At 42.3% G+C, this 14291-nt stretch overlaps 1 protein-coding gene across 1 annotated transcript in view; it reads right to left on the bottom strand.

Annotated features, from left to right (window-relative positions):
- The window catches only part of HPGDS (hematopoietic prostaglandin D synthase), an 18993-nt gene extending 5180 nt beyond the window's left edge, over window positions 1-13813 (bottom strand). The window contains exons 1-2 of the mRNA XM_010145659.1: window positions 13681-13813; window positions 1994-2086 (exon numbers count right to left, since the gene is read on the bottom strand). Of these exons, the coding sequence (XP_010143961.1) occupies window positions 1994-2086; window positions 13681-13813 (226 nt within the window). The remainder of the gene's footprint in view (window positions 1-1993; window positions 2087-13680) is intronic.
- Between the last annotated feature and the right edge of the window lie 478 nt (window positions 13814-14291).

Consider the following 14291-nt stretch of genomic DNA (forward strand, 5'->3'; position numbering starts at 1 on the left):
CCGTACAGCCCTGATCAGAACCTTTTCTTGACATCCTGCTTGCTTTCGATTACTTCTTTGTAATCAGGCACCTTAGCTGAATTTTGTCTTGTTTACAAATCTGCTTTCCTCCCCTGCTGTCCTTTGGCTTGCCTGCAGTCTTCTTAATGCTACTACTTTTTTCCCTTTTGGGTAACAAGTTCTGTGAGCTTTCAGTAAAGACTTATTGGTGATGGACACATATAAATGTCTTTTCTTAATTTTAAAGGATTAGTGACATGTATGCAGACTTAATGGCAGAACTAGCAAGTTTTGACTATGAAGTTGAAACGATCCACCTCCCACCCCACCCCCCTCCATGCGTGCTCCTTTTTCCTGCTGTAGCTGACAGTGTGACTAATGCCAAAAGGAGAACAGCATGGCCTGAGTGTGCTCCAGAACTCAGTGTGCTCCAGAAAAATAACCTTTGTGGCTATTGCAAGCCAACGGAAAAGACGTCAGGGGAATGGCTAAGTCGTAAGTTCAGACTGTGAAAGGACCACAGCTTCAGATCAGCCTCCTGATGGGAGACGTTGAGGGAGGCAGCGTGGGTGGAAGGCAGGCTTTCTCACCGGTTTTCATTACCAGGTGGATGGTCATTATTCTCTTCTCTTGCAAATAATAGATTGATTCAAGGATGGAGGAAACCAGCAGGAACACAGTATTGCAGACATGCTTGAAAATACGTTGTGGTTGAAGAATAACGCTCTGCACATCGGTTTGTTTCCTCAGTTGGAAAAACGTGAGCTATTTTGAAAGGCAGGTTACATCTCTTTTCTCAGAGCATAAAAACGTAGGATAGCATTTGCTTCCCAGCCCCCCTCTCCAATTTGCTGATGTTCAGCATGCCACAAACATGTCTGCCTTCAGCCAGACCAGTTGTGCAGATGGTTTTGAATGACAGCTTGCTGACAAAGCAAGCTGTGTGCCTACTCTCTTTGATTACTTGCTTTACTGAGTCTTATATCACTTCATTTAACTAGTTGAGTACTTCCATAGCATGTCAGTATTTCAATATGCAAGTGATGTCACTGTCTGATCTAATCTCTTTGCCAGCTCAGAATTGTTGCTTGAATCTGCTTCAGACTGCTCTGCCTGATGAGTGATAATCTCTAATGCTTACAAAACCTCCTCCTCCTGGTCCTCTCTCTGGTTAGGCTGACAGCTCAAAGTTTAGCTCCAGGGCAAACTACCCTGAGAACCTTAAGGAAGCCACAAGTACATGCTTTCTGTCATGCAGTGACAGGTGACTATAAAGTTTATTGGCTGAAGAAGTCACCCAAAACCCCAGATACTGCATGCAGAGGGGAAAGTCAATCGGGCATAAAACAAGATTATTTCTGAGTCTTCCTTTAGGTGTAGACACTTACAGCGCAAATACAGAGTTCAGCTGTCTTCTGCTCTGAACATCATAGCATTTCACACCACAGGTTGTTACTTTGAACTTTTTTTTCTTCCTTTTTTTTTTTCCTCATGACATTTGAGTGACTCTAAGTCCTATTGTACAACATCCTGGCAGATGTGCCCGGCTCTGTTCCTTCTTTCCGATCTTGGAACGTCAGGGGTTGTAGCCTGATATCTCATCAGGATTGCCACAGCAGTCCCGACCAAGGGAGCAAAATTGGAACCAAATTATGGTAAGGAAGGCTACTGAACATGGGCAAGCTACCACACAGCATCCTTGCGGCTTTTTAAATCGTTGCTCTTTGAGTGGCACCTCTAATACCATCTTATGTGGTATGCTGCATTTCTGTGATCAGAGCTTGGTGTTGGCAGAAAAACTACAGGTGCAACAAGAGTAGCTGTTTGTGCTTGGGAAAAGCACTAGTACCAGTACTACCACACTGGTATTAACTACTTGGTTGGGCTTGCCAAGCTGTTATTTGCTTTTTTTCCTATTTTTGCTATGGATGTGTTTTTTCTGAGCATTAAAGGTGGGTGCAGAACAGAGCAAGAAAATAGTTACATATGTTACCTGATTCTCTGGCAAGGTATCTTGCTATTGCCAGGCTCTGGTGAATGACAACTCCATCTACTTCCAGAATAGGGATTTTGCCGAATGGGATAGCTTGGAAGTGGAAGAAAAAAAAAGAAAAACAACCAAAATTTGAATCATAACAGTGTGAGTCTGCAATAGTTGCACTCTACTTCTCGGAGGGTATGCGTTGTCATAGTACTTAACAGTTTTGCAGTATTTCTGGAGGGAAATGCATGGACCGAAAGAAAAAAAAAAGTAATTTTAGGGATATAAGCCATGTTTTGGAGAAGCCACTAGCATGATATCAAATGGGGCTGGAACTTCAGAGCAAAGCTTAAGCTGTGAAAAACTGTCGTGTTTAGGCTGGTAAGAATCTACTCCTGGGAACCCAGTGCTGTTCACTGGAGGAACTTTAAATCTCTGCCTTTCAAAGGAAGCTATTTCATAAAATCCAGGTACATGATTGCAAGTGTTGGTCATATCCATAACATTGTACAAGGTTTTCATCTGGATTAGACCTTATGTAAATAAGATGTATGCCCATCTTAAGATTGTCTTGCAATGTAAAAGGGCAGTAGCAGAAAAGTTGGCTGTTGGAAACCTGGAAGGTGCTTTCAAACTCAGAACTGTCTTCATGGGACAGATGGAATGACAATTCCATTGCATGAGGTTTTTTGTTCTGAAGGAAAAGGGGAAAATAATGAAACCTCTTGCATTCATGACCTGTTTATCAAGGCAACTTCATCAGCAATGAACACTGCCACGTGGCCCTGTGGTTTAGGATGTGGTGTGTGAATCACATTAGGTACAGGTTCTTAGATGTCAAATCTGTATCTGCAAAATGATTTCGACAGCTGCACAACCATGCAGGCTCCTTTGTGCATTTTTTCTGCATCTGAAAACAGAACGCGTGATACCTTCTTTTTGTTTTCCTAAGTTCAGCACACTGCGAAGCTGGTATAAATTTCGATGCTGATGACTAGCAGAAGCAAGAGAGCTCAAACAGCGTTAGCTGCTGTACCCCAGGCAGAAACCATGTGCTGCGAGTGGTTATTGAAACTATTGTAAACCTGTTGCACAGAAGACTTCGTATGTTTCTTATATAGAGGGCAGCAAGGTCCTGGCAAGACCACATATTGCTTCACTGAGAATGTAGAGAGGAAAAGATGCCTCTCCAAATGCTAAGCTGAAAAGCTCTCTGGTTGTAAACATGAGAAGAGCCTTGGTTCTACCTTGTGGATTAATGGTACAGAGTGCCCCGAGCATCATTGCCTCCAAAGCCCCAGAGCTGTGAAATAATGTTTGCTTACGCAGAATACCAGCGCGCCTTTCAAGTGAGTAATAGAAGGGATGCAAACGCACGTGGCTGCTGGACATGGCAGCATGGTCACCCTACAGCCATCTTCAGATCAGCCCAGACTACACAAGCCTGTACACCAATGCCTGACAACAGGCAGCTCAGGAGCAATAACCACCACCCCTGAAGGAGTTAATTTGCCTTTTTTTTTTGAGGTCCCAGTAGGACTGCCACTGGGCTGATGCAGTTGGGGCTAGGTCAACATGACTAAGCCAGCCCCTGTAGCAATAACTGTCAAAACACAGTGATTGCTGCTCAGGTTGGGAAACTACAATTGCTTCATCTAGAAACTGAACAGATGATTTTCTGCAGTGTTTACACAGAGGGGAAAGACTAAAAGCCACAGCTTTGACTGATGTTTCACTTTGTCGGTCAATACAAGGAAAATGAAAGCTGATTGGTTTAGGGTTTGGGGATTTTTTTTGTATAGATATATTATTTTTTAAGAAACCCTTGATTACAGCAAAAGGAGGGAAGCATCTTTCTGACAGTTGAGGAACATGGATTGAAGTGTGAAAGGCAGTTGGGTGTCAGAGAGGTAGTAATCTCTCATGTTCTGTTTCTCAGGAATCACTTCTGGATTCCTGGCAGTCCACAGAATTCAAGGGAATTGCTATTCATTCCTTGAAAACATGAGTAATGTCTACAAAGTACTTCCTCCTCAGTGCTGAGCTATTTTCATTAAGATCTGGTTTTTCTTTCCTGGAAAAGAAACTCAGTTTACACTTAATAATATACAAACACAGGTTTGTCTTGTGTGCAGTAGAAATATTCATACACTTGCCTGATTCATAATGCAAGTATAAAATTAATAAATGAGAGCAGATATTATTGCACATTGTGTGAAATGTCCGAAAGACATTATGCTTTGATTTATAATGAGGATTGGGGTTTTTTTGAAGAGGCAGCATATGTATCTATTGTCATCATTACTGAACAATGGCCTTTTAAATGAATAACATTGTAAATGTGAGATGTTCCTTCCTTTCTTGTATGCTCAAAATGCTATTTGGCTTTTTTTATAAAGATCAGGAAAATAAAACTGTGATTTGAATATAGATGTAGGGGGTTTTTTTCTTGCTGATAGAGTGCATGTATATGCTCGTGCACTGACTTTGCTTGAGTACTGAGTCAATAAGCTGCAAATGAGGGCAATTCTGAGAGGTCTGAAGAAAGCACAATTGTGCTGTGCATATCTGTCTCTCGTTTTAAGAAGCCCTTGCTTCTGTCATTTATCTTCTGTCATTTCTTCTTAAGTGCATGGCCTGCTAGTCTTGCATGCCAGAAAGTACAGCAGATATCCAGGATGCTTTACAGCTGAAGTAAATGGCGAAGAGTCAAGGGGCAGAAAATATTTACAGTACACCTCTGTATTAGAGAAGAAGGTAGAACAGCTTATAAAGTTGCATTTTCAGACTGGAAAAATTTAGGAAAAAATCTCTTTGCCTTTGAAACATTATTATCTAAAATTCATGTAACAAGACCAAAGTTTTTAGTAACCTGCAGTGAAGTATCTTTTTTGCTCTTGTAAATTAAAAGAACAATTTCCTATATTGACAAATTTATAGCAAAACCAGGAGATTGCTTATATCAGGAATGTGTTCCCTGTGAAAACTGGAGACTTAGTTTTCCCTGTGGAAAACAGTGGGGTGGATTTGTCATGTAGTTCATCCTGAGGAAGGATGCAAAGATAGTTCACACTGGGAGGGCAGTTTGATTGCTGGTGGGGGAGGTCAGGGTTTGGCAAATGACCTCCATGTTGCCTCTGGATGCCTTGCCTGTAGCCCATTTTTTTTGAAGTGCAGTAAACCCCACAGATAGGCTATCTACTCAGCGCCTCCAAACTGCGGAGAAAACCATCTGTCAGTACGTGAGTTTAAGCCATGTCACCCTTAGCTTCGTGGATATGGGCTTCTGTGTCTTGCTTTGAAGCTTCTGTGTCTTCGCTTTGAGCCTCCTGTGGTGCTTTTGCCTTTAGCTCTGTTCATGGACAACACACATTCAGGGAACCTCTGGGTATGTCCGAATGCATCATGCATATCAGCTTTGTCATAAAACTGATAAATGTTACAGATTTTTGGTAAAAAGCGTGGCTTGTGTGACTCCAGATGGACAAAACAGAGGTCAGTTCCTGCCAAGCTCCTATGTTAGACCAGCAGGTGAAAGAGGTGGCACATGAAGCCAGAGCATGAGAGGGATCTCATCTGGGTAGAATGAGGGTTGGGGGGAGGGGTGGGGGGAGAATAATGAATCAACGTGCATCAGAGAGCGGTTATGAACAAAGAGTTAAATCAAAGTGGTGGAAGGATGTGTGTGTCACTTTGATAGTTTTTCTTGAACCTTGATCAGTTTAGGAGGCTGCTTTGTGCTTACGTCAGTTTATACTCCTGTGTATCCATATGGATGTTCTTTCCATGTTTTTCAAAACAGTGTTGTCTTGCGCAGTTTCCAACTCCCACTTGAGCAAATACGATTTAAGAAGGAAAACCAGAAATCTGTTGCTATCATCATATAAACAGCATCTTTTCTCGGGCATGCACAAAATATATGACCTTTTCCTTTTAGTTTCTGCTTGTTTTGCTGGTCATCTGAAGTAGAAGGGGCTATGAACACTTGTGTTGGCTTCCAGATTTAGATTGAAAACTCACTGAAAAGAGGGGCAGGGTTTTTTTAAAAGCATGCTGTTTGGATAACTAAACCTGTAGTCTTCTTTAAATTGAACTTTGATCAGCAAGTGCTTGCTTTTCCTGTTATCTTGGTTATTCATTGTTTTTAGCATTGCATGCTGGAATGAAATCTGTGCAGACTTTACACTCCCCATGAAGAAAACCTTGCCAGAGGGTGAGTGTCAGTCAGACTGATCTGCAGTCTTCTTCTCATTTTAGGAAGAACTCACTGAAGTATCTGTGCAATGTTTAGATGTTGGATGAATTCCTTTTTATACATACTTGAATTTTGGTTCGCTTTTGTGAGTACAATCATGATGTTTATATAGTCTCTGCTGGATACTAAGCAGGGGAGGTGAGGCCTGGTGTGTGTTAAAAGCAAGGATGTCTTTATAAATTGTCTCCATCCTATTAAGTCCCTAAGGGCTGTTATAACTATTCCCATCCTGGCATGCCTGTAGATTCTCACTAGTGTCCAGGTCTTGCCTTTGACCATGAGCTCCTCACTTTATCCTCCTGGGGTCAACTCAGAGGATGGTGTTCATGTGGGCCTCTTTCTTTGCCAAGGAGAGAGATGGGAAACACATCACAGAGCCGAACACAGTTTCTCCACATCTGGCAGCTAGGTTGGTTGGCTGTTGGAGTGGAGAAACCTGCTTAGTGCTGTGCTATGCTTCTCACCACTGTTCTCCTCCAGCAAGCGAGGAGCCCCTATGCAGATACAGTTTTCAATTTTCTCCTTTTTCCAAGGCCTTGGTGCTAAGTAGCTTGTGTTTAAGCATTTGACTGTTTCTCAAAACTGAATAATTAGTAGGTTTGAAATCAAGCAGCTTAGATTGATGCTATAGTGAGGTAACTGAATCGTGAAAAATGGGTAAAAACAAATGTCACAGCCATACTTCTTACTAAAGTATCACTCAAATAAGTTCTCCTTTGCCTTTGCATTTGTATTTAAATTGGACCACGAGAAACAAATATAAGAGATACTGTGCATCTACCAATAAGAGGTATATGAAAGATGCTTTTTTTTTTTTTTTTTTTTTTTTTTTTTTTTTTTTTTTTTTTAATAAGGCTGGCAGAGGAGCAAGGCCCCTGGGAAGTGATTGGCCTGGAGCTGGAGACACTGAGGATCCATATCTTCTAGAAAGGGATGACCAGGATGGTGCTCTGATCTAGTCTCAGTCCAGTTTTAGTGCTGTAGCTATTAAATTCCTTTTCTCCTTGGAAGTGATTGTTAAGCCCTACTTTTTACACGAAGATAGCCATTTACACATCTTAGCTAGAGCCACAGCTTAGCAGCAAGTCACACAGGAAACAGGACAACTGCTCCCTTGAGGAATTCTTGTCTGCTGATGTTGCCTCTCAAGATTTATCTATTATCTTGGAAGTATTTTTAGTGCAATAATCTGTCAGGTTTCCTGAGGACATTTCAAGCACCGTTCCACCCCTCCCAAACAGTTTATGGGATGGTTGGAGCCGCCAGTGTGATGAAGGCATCTTTTGCTTTGATGATAGTCTGTGTAATAACCATTGCTTCAAATTTCCTGAATGAGACACAGAACACTAGCTGTTGCTGTGTGCTAGCCTAGTTTCTCGAGGGGATAGTAACTTTGTGCACCTGTACAGTGAATTTTCTGCTATATAATGACTTACATCAGTGCAAGGATGCTTTTCTGTGTGGAGCCTATTATGTGGTAATAAAGATGCTGCATGTGCCAGTGCACAGATCTTGAATTAAGTGTGGTTTCAATGGTGGCAGTGGCAAGTCAACGTCTGTTCAAAAGGAAATGTAAAATGTGAGTTTGTTTACTGATTTAAATAAGTATTGACTACATAAAGAGAGAAGGGTTGTGTAAAGCTGCTACTTGGTATTTGTTTGGTTTTTTAAAATTCTGCACTAAAGCTAGTCAACACTGATAATTACTAGCTTGCTTAAGCTTGTTTATATTATAAACTGGTATGAACTACAATCCTTGCCTGAAATCAGTAATCAGAAAATTTACCAAAGATGACCTGATTAGTGACAGAAGGGAAAAAAAACACGTTGAGACAGAGAAATTTTAACTTTATTGCAGAGACCTAACTCCTTGTGTTCTTAGAGAAACTCAGATTCTTTGATTTGTTTCCTTAGTAGCTCAAGAATCAAAAAGAGACTCTGCTTGTCCCAGCCTGTTAAGAGAACAAAGTTTCCTCTTCCCCGGGTCTTTTTCTTTTCCTATATATTACTGCATAATTCTTGAAGTTTTTAAAAAGAGGAACGTTAGGCTGTACTTGCCGACTGCAGTCAAAACTGGTTTCAGATCTTTCATAGGCAAGTGGGTAAATGCAAACATATACTGTATGCAAGTGTGCATAGCAGTTTGAGTGGTATTTCTTAATCTCACTTCAGTATATTATTACATAATTAATTCAATTAATTGAACCAATTTTAATGATTTTCAAGGTTGCAAAATAAGTGGTATACCAGCCTCCTATTACATTAGCTGCTGTTACATTAAATGCAGCTGTAATTCCCCTTGTCATTGCTACACACCACCCTTTGGTTTTCACCGGGATGAGACTCACTGGAATCTGCTGCTTTATTCCTGTTCCATTTGAAGTAGACCCAGTCCAGGCAAAATGGAAAAAAAAAAAAAAACCCTGAGCTTCGCAAGAAAGATCTGAATGCAGAATATGAGTGACAGTAGTGTAGAAGATCTCTCAACAGAGTGAAGTATGCCTGTGTATGGTCAGTGGTTTGGAGGGATCCCCTCAATTTGTATTTATTTTGGAGACAGCAGTAAACAGAACTTTCTTGGCAGGGATACTGTTACCCGCTTTCCTGATGACTAGTGCTTTTTCCTCTTCAATGCCCACCTCCACAGAAGCAGCTGAGGCACATTTTGAAGATTCAGGATAGTATAGAATGCAAGTGGTTTGTTTCCCTGATGGAGAATGGAGGATCTCTGCTGTATGCAATGCTGTTGTGGTGTTCAGACACACTAACCCTATACGACCTAGTCCCTAGCAACCACTTCTTGTGTTGGCTCACGGCCTGCAAGGTCGGTGATTAGGTACCCTAGGGCAGAGTGCAGCAGTGGTTCTTGCTCTTGTTGTACAGTGTAAGGCTGTTTACTGCAAAGCCCCGTTGCTACCCTTTATTCAGAGTTTTGCTCAATGGTTTGCCTGTGGGACATTATTGTCTGGAAAAAGCATGAGTAAGAATTGCTTCACAAAGGAGAAGGAGAAAGAGGTAGTCATCGGTTAGTTGATCTCCAGGCCATTTCCTTAGGAGCACTACCTTGTTGTGCATACAAACAAGATACCTGTGCTTGTCTTACTTAAGGAACCTCTCAACTTGCATATTGTCTGCAGCGCAGATGCCACTGGTGGCAAATGCCACCATTAGATTGGTTCTCGAGCTAGGACTCAGAGAGCCTTATCATCCTGCTATGAGATGTAACAGCACTTTCAGACATGCACCCAACTGTTTCTTTGTAGGTGTATGTTTTCCTGGTCAATTAGCACAATACGTTCCAGTTCCCATCCACTGGCTGATTGCGTGACTACAAAAGCCTGAAATTCAAAGAACTCTTATGCCAGCATAAATTTTGCACAGATGGTTTAACAAATCTGAGAGCAGCAGCTCCCACATTTTACTAACTTCTTATCTGCTTTGGAATTTCATCCAGGGATCAGTCATACTAGAGGCTGCTATGAAAGGCCATTACGCAGAAAAAAAATAAAGATCTTGATTAACCCTTGGTAAACCTGCTAACAAACTTTTCACATCACAGGAAGAGAAACAGACATCCAAAGGTTAAATGACTTGACCAACATTTGTTAATGCAGCAGATACAGTTACAGACTACAGCTTTCTAGAGTGCCTCTGCTGCTGTTTTTTTGGTGGTAATGGTGTTCCAGCTGTGCATACACTGTAGTGAACAAATATGTACATATAAAGCTTCACTGGGAGGTTCATAATGTGAGCACTGAAGAAAAGCATAGGAAGGATTTTCCTGCATTTTTTCTTCCATTGGTTCAGTTGTTGGGAACATCATCAATATTCAAAGAGAGATGCCTTTGCCTTGCCTTGACAGATCTGCTGTTAGAACATCCTGTCCTAGGATACGAATGCTTCTGTAGCTTTTAAGTCACTACTCACACTTTGTCTTTTTAATTTGTCTCACTTAAAAATCAGTATTCAAAACTCTACATAGAATTCTACTTTGTTAATATTCTCTGAACATTTTTTCAGGACATAAGTGGGTGTGTGTATGTGCAAATAGTATGTGCATAGTTAAGTATGAAAAAGGCCTATGCAGAGCTTTCCTCAGTTCATCTGAATTCTCAATCTCACCTTTAGTTTCTGCCCTGCTTCCCTGAGAATTGCAGTGGGACAGAAATAAGCTATACCACATGGTCAACATGCTTAAGCTCTTACAAAGAAAAGGTTTATGAAGTCAGTCATCCCTAACTGAAAATATCCCATTTCCACTGCTTCATTTACACTCCTCTCTGTGGATTGTTCACCAGTGTTTTCTAGATTTGAGCACCACAGATGGCTTCAGCTGCCACTTGGAAAGCAGCTGTGCTTGAGTATTTGTTGTTTGGTGCTTGAGTATCTGTCATGCGTTGCTTGAGTATTTACTATTCAAGTCTCTGCAAACATTATGAGAAAGACCAAATCTAACTGCACCCTAGAAGAATTTTGTAGCCTGCTGGCTGGGCTTATTAAATGGTGTGACAGCCTGTCAAGAAACATTGCTTGATTAACGGAAATCACCTTGTGCATTAGCTGTGCCTTTCCCCCAAACTAAAGGCATTATTCTTCATTTTGTTCTGCTCCTCACTGGGAGCAGAATAGAGCTGGCAGGGCTTTAAGGATGCTTTCCATAGAGTGCAAGAGCTCTCGATCCCTATGTGCAAGAAATCAGACGAGGATAGGAAGATACCAGCATGGCTGAGTCGAGACCTGCTGTCAAACTAAAGGGCAAGATGGACCTGCACAGGCAGTGGAAGCAGGGACAGGTATCCTGGGAAGAGCATAGGTACACTCCCCTGTAGGGATGGTGTCAAGAAGGCCAAGGCACAGCTGGAGCTGAACTTGGCAAGGGATGCGAAGAATAATAAGAAGGGCTTCTATGAGTATGTCAACCAGAAAAGGTAGGTCAAAGAAAGTGAATACCCTCTGTTGAACATGACTGGCAAGCTGGTTACAACAGACAGAGAGAAGGCTGAGGTACTGAACAACTTTTTGCCTCAGTATTCACTGACAGCCTCTCTTCTCACACCTCCTGAGTTGACGGACTGCAAGATGGGCAACATGGAGGCAAAGTCATTACCACTGTAAGCAAAGATCAGGTTTGTGACCACCTGAGGAACCTGAACATGCATGAGTCTATGGGACATGATTAGATGCATCCCAGAGTCCTGAGGTGACTGGCTGCTGTAGTTGTCAGGCCAGTCTCCATGATGTTTGAAAAGTCCTGGCAGTCAGGTGAAGTCCCTGGTAACTGGAAAAAGGGAAACACTGCACCCGTTTTTAAAAAGGATAGAAAGGAGGACACTGGGAACTACCGACCTCTCACCTTCACCTCTGTGCGTGGGAAGACCATGGAACAGATCCTCCTAGAAGCTGTACTAAGGCACTTGGGGGACAGGGAGGTGATTCAAGATAGACAGCATGACTTCACCAAGGGCAAGCCCTGCCTGACCAAGTTTGTGGCCTTCTATGATGAAGTGACTACGCTGGTGTACAGAGGAAGAGCTATGGATGTCATCTGTCTGGACTTCTGTAAAGCTTTTGACATGATCCCCCACAACATCCTTCTCTCTAAATTGGAGAGATATGGATTTGATGGGTGGACTGTTTGGAGGGTAAGGAATTGGTTGGATGGTCACCTCCAGAGGACAGTGGTCAACAGCTTGACGTCCAGATGGAGATCAGTGACAAGTGGTGTCCCTCAGGGGTCTATTTAATATCTTCATCAATGACATAAACAGTGGGATCGAGTGCACCCTCAGCAAGTTTGCAGATGACACCAAGCTGAGTGGTGCAGTTAACACAGCTGAAGGACCTGGAAGAGCTGGAGAAGTGGGCCTGTGTGAACCTCGTAAGGTTCAACAAGGGCAAGGTCCTGCACCTGGGTCAGGGCAACCCTCAGTATCAATACAGGTTGGGAGATGATGTGATTGAGAGCAGCTCTGAGGAGAAGGACTTGGGAATACTGGTGGATGAAAGGCTGAACATGAGCTGACAACGTGCACTCACAGCCCAGAAAGCCAAAAATATCCTGGACTGCATCAAAAGAAGCATGGCGGCCAGCAGGTCAAAGGACGTTATTCTGCTGCTTTACTTCTCTCTGGTGAGACCTCACCTGGAGTGCTGTGTCCAGCTCTGGAGTCCTCAACCTAAGGAAGACATGGACCTGTTGGCGGGGGTCCAGAGGAGGGCCACAAAAATGGTCAGAGGGATGAAGCACCTCTGCTGTGAGGACAGGCTAAGACAGTTGCAGTTGTTCAGCCTGGAGATGAGAAGGCTCCAGGGAGACCTTACTGGGGCCTTCCAGTACTTAAAGAGGGCTTTTAAGAAGGACGGGGACAGTCTTTTTAGTAGGGCCTTTTGTGACAGGACAAGGGGTGATGGTTTCAAACTAGAAGAGGGGAGATTTAGACCAGATATAAGTAAGAATCTTATTACGCTGACGGTGGTGAAACACTGGCACAGGTTGCCCAGAGAGATGGTAGCAGCCTCATGCCTGAAAACATTCAAACTCAGGTTGGATGTGGCTCTGGGCAACCTGATCTAGCTGAAGACATCCCTGCTCACTGCAGGGGATGGGTTGAACTAGACCTTTGAAGGTCCTTTCCAACCTGAAGTATTCTGTGATTCTGGATGTGAAAAGTCATAGCTCATGTAGCAACACATGGGCCAAATCCATGAAACTAAGACACAGATATCTCTGATTTCATACCACCAGTTCCCAAACTCAAGATCTGTTTCATTTGAACTAAGGCTAATTTAATGAACAGAAATAACAAATAGCTTTAATAGCTGGGAAGAGGTTACTTTAACTAAAGAGCATGAAATGGATGGGGTAGAATAGCCTGCAGAGTACTCTTACAAGGACTGGTAGGGCTTGTTCTTAGAAACAATTATTTTCTACTAACTCTTCTGATCTTTGTTCTTTTCTCTTTGCTGTATCTTTGCTGGTTTGTTTTGTTTTTCTTGCATCACTTTCCCTCTCTGAAGACTTTCCTGGTTGTAAAGGAGTATCCTTCATGACACTTATTTCCAGTCTGGCTTTCTAAAACCAGGTTGAAGGCTGTTGTGTGGTCTTTCTTTGAGACCAAATCCTCAAAAGAAGCTGAGAAGATTAGCAGGCATTTGGTTAACTTTAGGCAGACAAAAGCCAAACTGCATTGATAAGGAGTAAAAGCTCAGCTAGATGATGGCAGGTAAGTCATTTTAGATTGTCTGAAGATTTGGATCCATACTTCTGTGAGAACATCAGGAACAATATTTTGGCTGCCTAGTCAATTAAATTCCCATAGGCTTAATTAAAGACAGGAATCAAACGTATTTCTTCTCATGAAACATATAGGTACCTCTTCAATCGCTTTGCTTTCTGACAGCGTTTCTAGCAGCGCTTCAGATATAAGATCCTGTTGCTACTTACTTGGTTTGATGCTGGGCCAGTCTGCTGCTTCTATCCTGTGGTCTTCATAATCTTTGCCTGAATACGCAAACAAGTAGCGGCTGATCTCTGCTCGTCCTCGCAGATTGAAGTACGTCAGCTTGTACTGCGGCATGGCGGATGCCTGAAAGGGAAGACGCTGTGTTGCTTTAGATACGAGTAACTCAACTTCTTTTTAGGAAAGCACACCACATGGGTGTTTTTGAAATGCATGCTTGTACAACGCGAAGGACCTATTACACTAAGGCATGATGCGTTGTACTTCGCAATCATTGCATTAGTCACGCCTTTTTGTTCTGCATTTGTCAGATGTGGGCAATGGCAGTTAAATCTGCAGTTCCTTCTTGTGTGTCTCCAGAAAGATGGCATATTTTTTTCAGACTTATTAAGAACTTTTAGCTTTCATTTATTTTTCCTGTGACTCCAAAGTCAGGCCATTTTTGTAAAGTGTTCTTCAGAGTGCAAATCTAAAATCATATACTGTAACAGAAGACAGTTGCTGTCTTGACCAGCAGTTTTTTTCAAGCCTGCCTTGCTCAGCCTCTATTGCTTATGGAGACCTTCATGCAAGAACAAATCATGAGAATTGCCAA

The sequence above is a fragment of the Buceros rhinoceros genome, unplaced genomic scaffold, assembly GCF_000710305.1.
Source record: "Buceros rhinoceros silvestris isolate BGI_N320 unplaced genomic scaffold, ASM71030v1 scaffold4061, whole genome shotgun sequence".
Taxonomy (NCBI): domain Eukaryota; kingdom Metazoa; phylum Chordata; class Aves; order Bucerotiformes; family Bucerotidae; genus Buceros; species Buceros rhinoceros.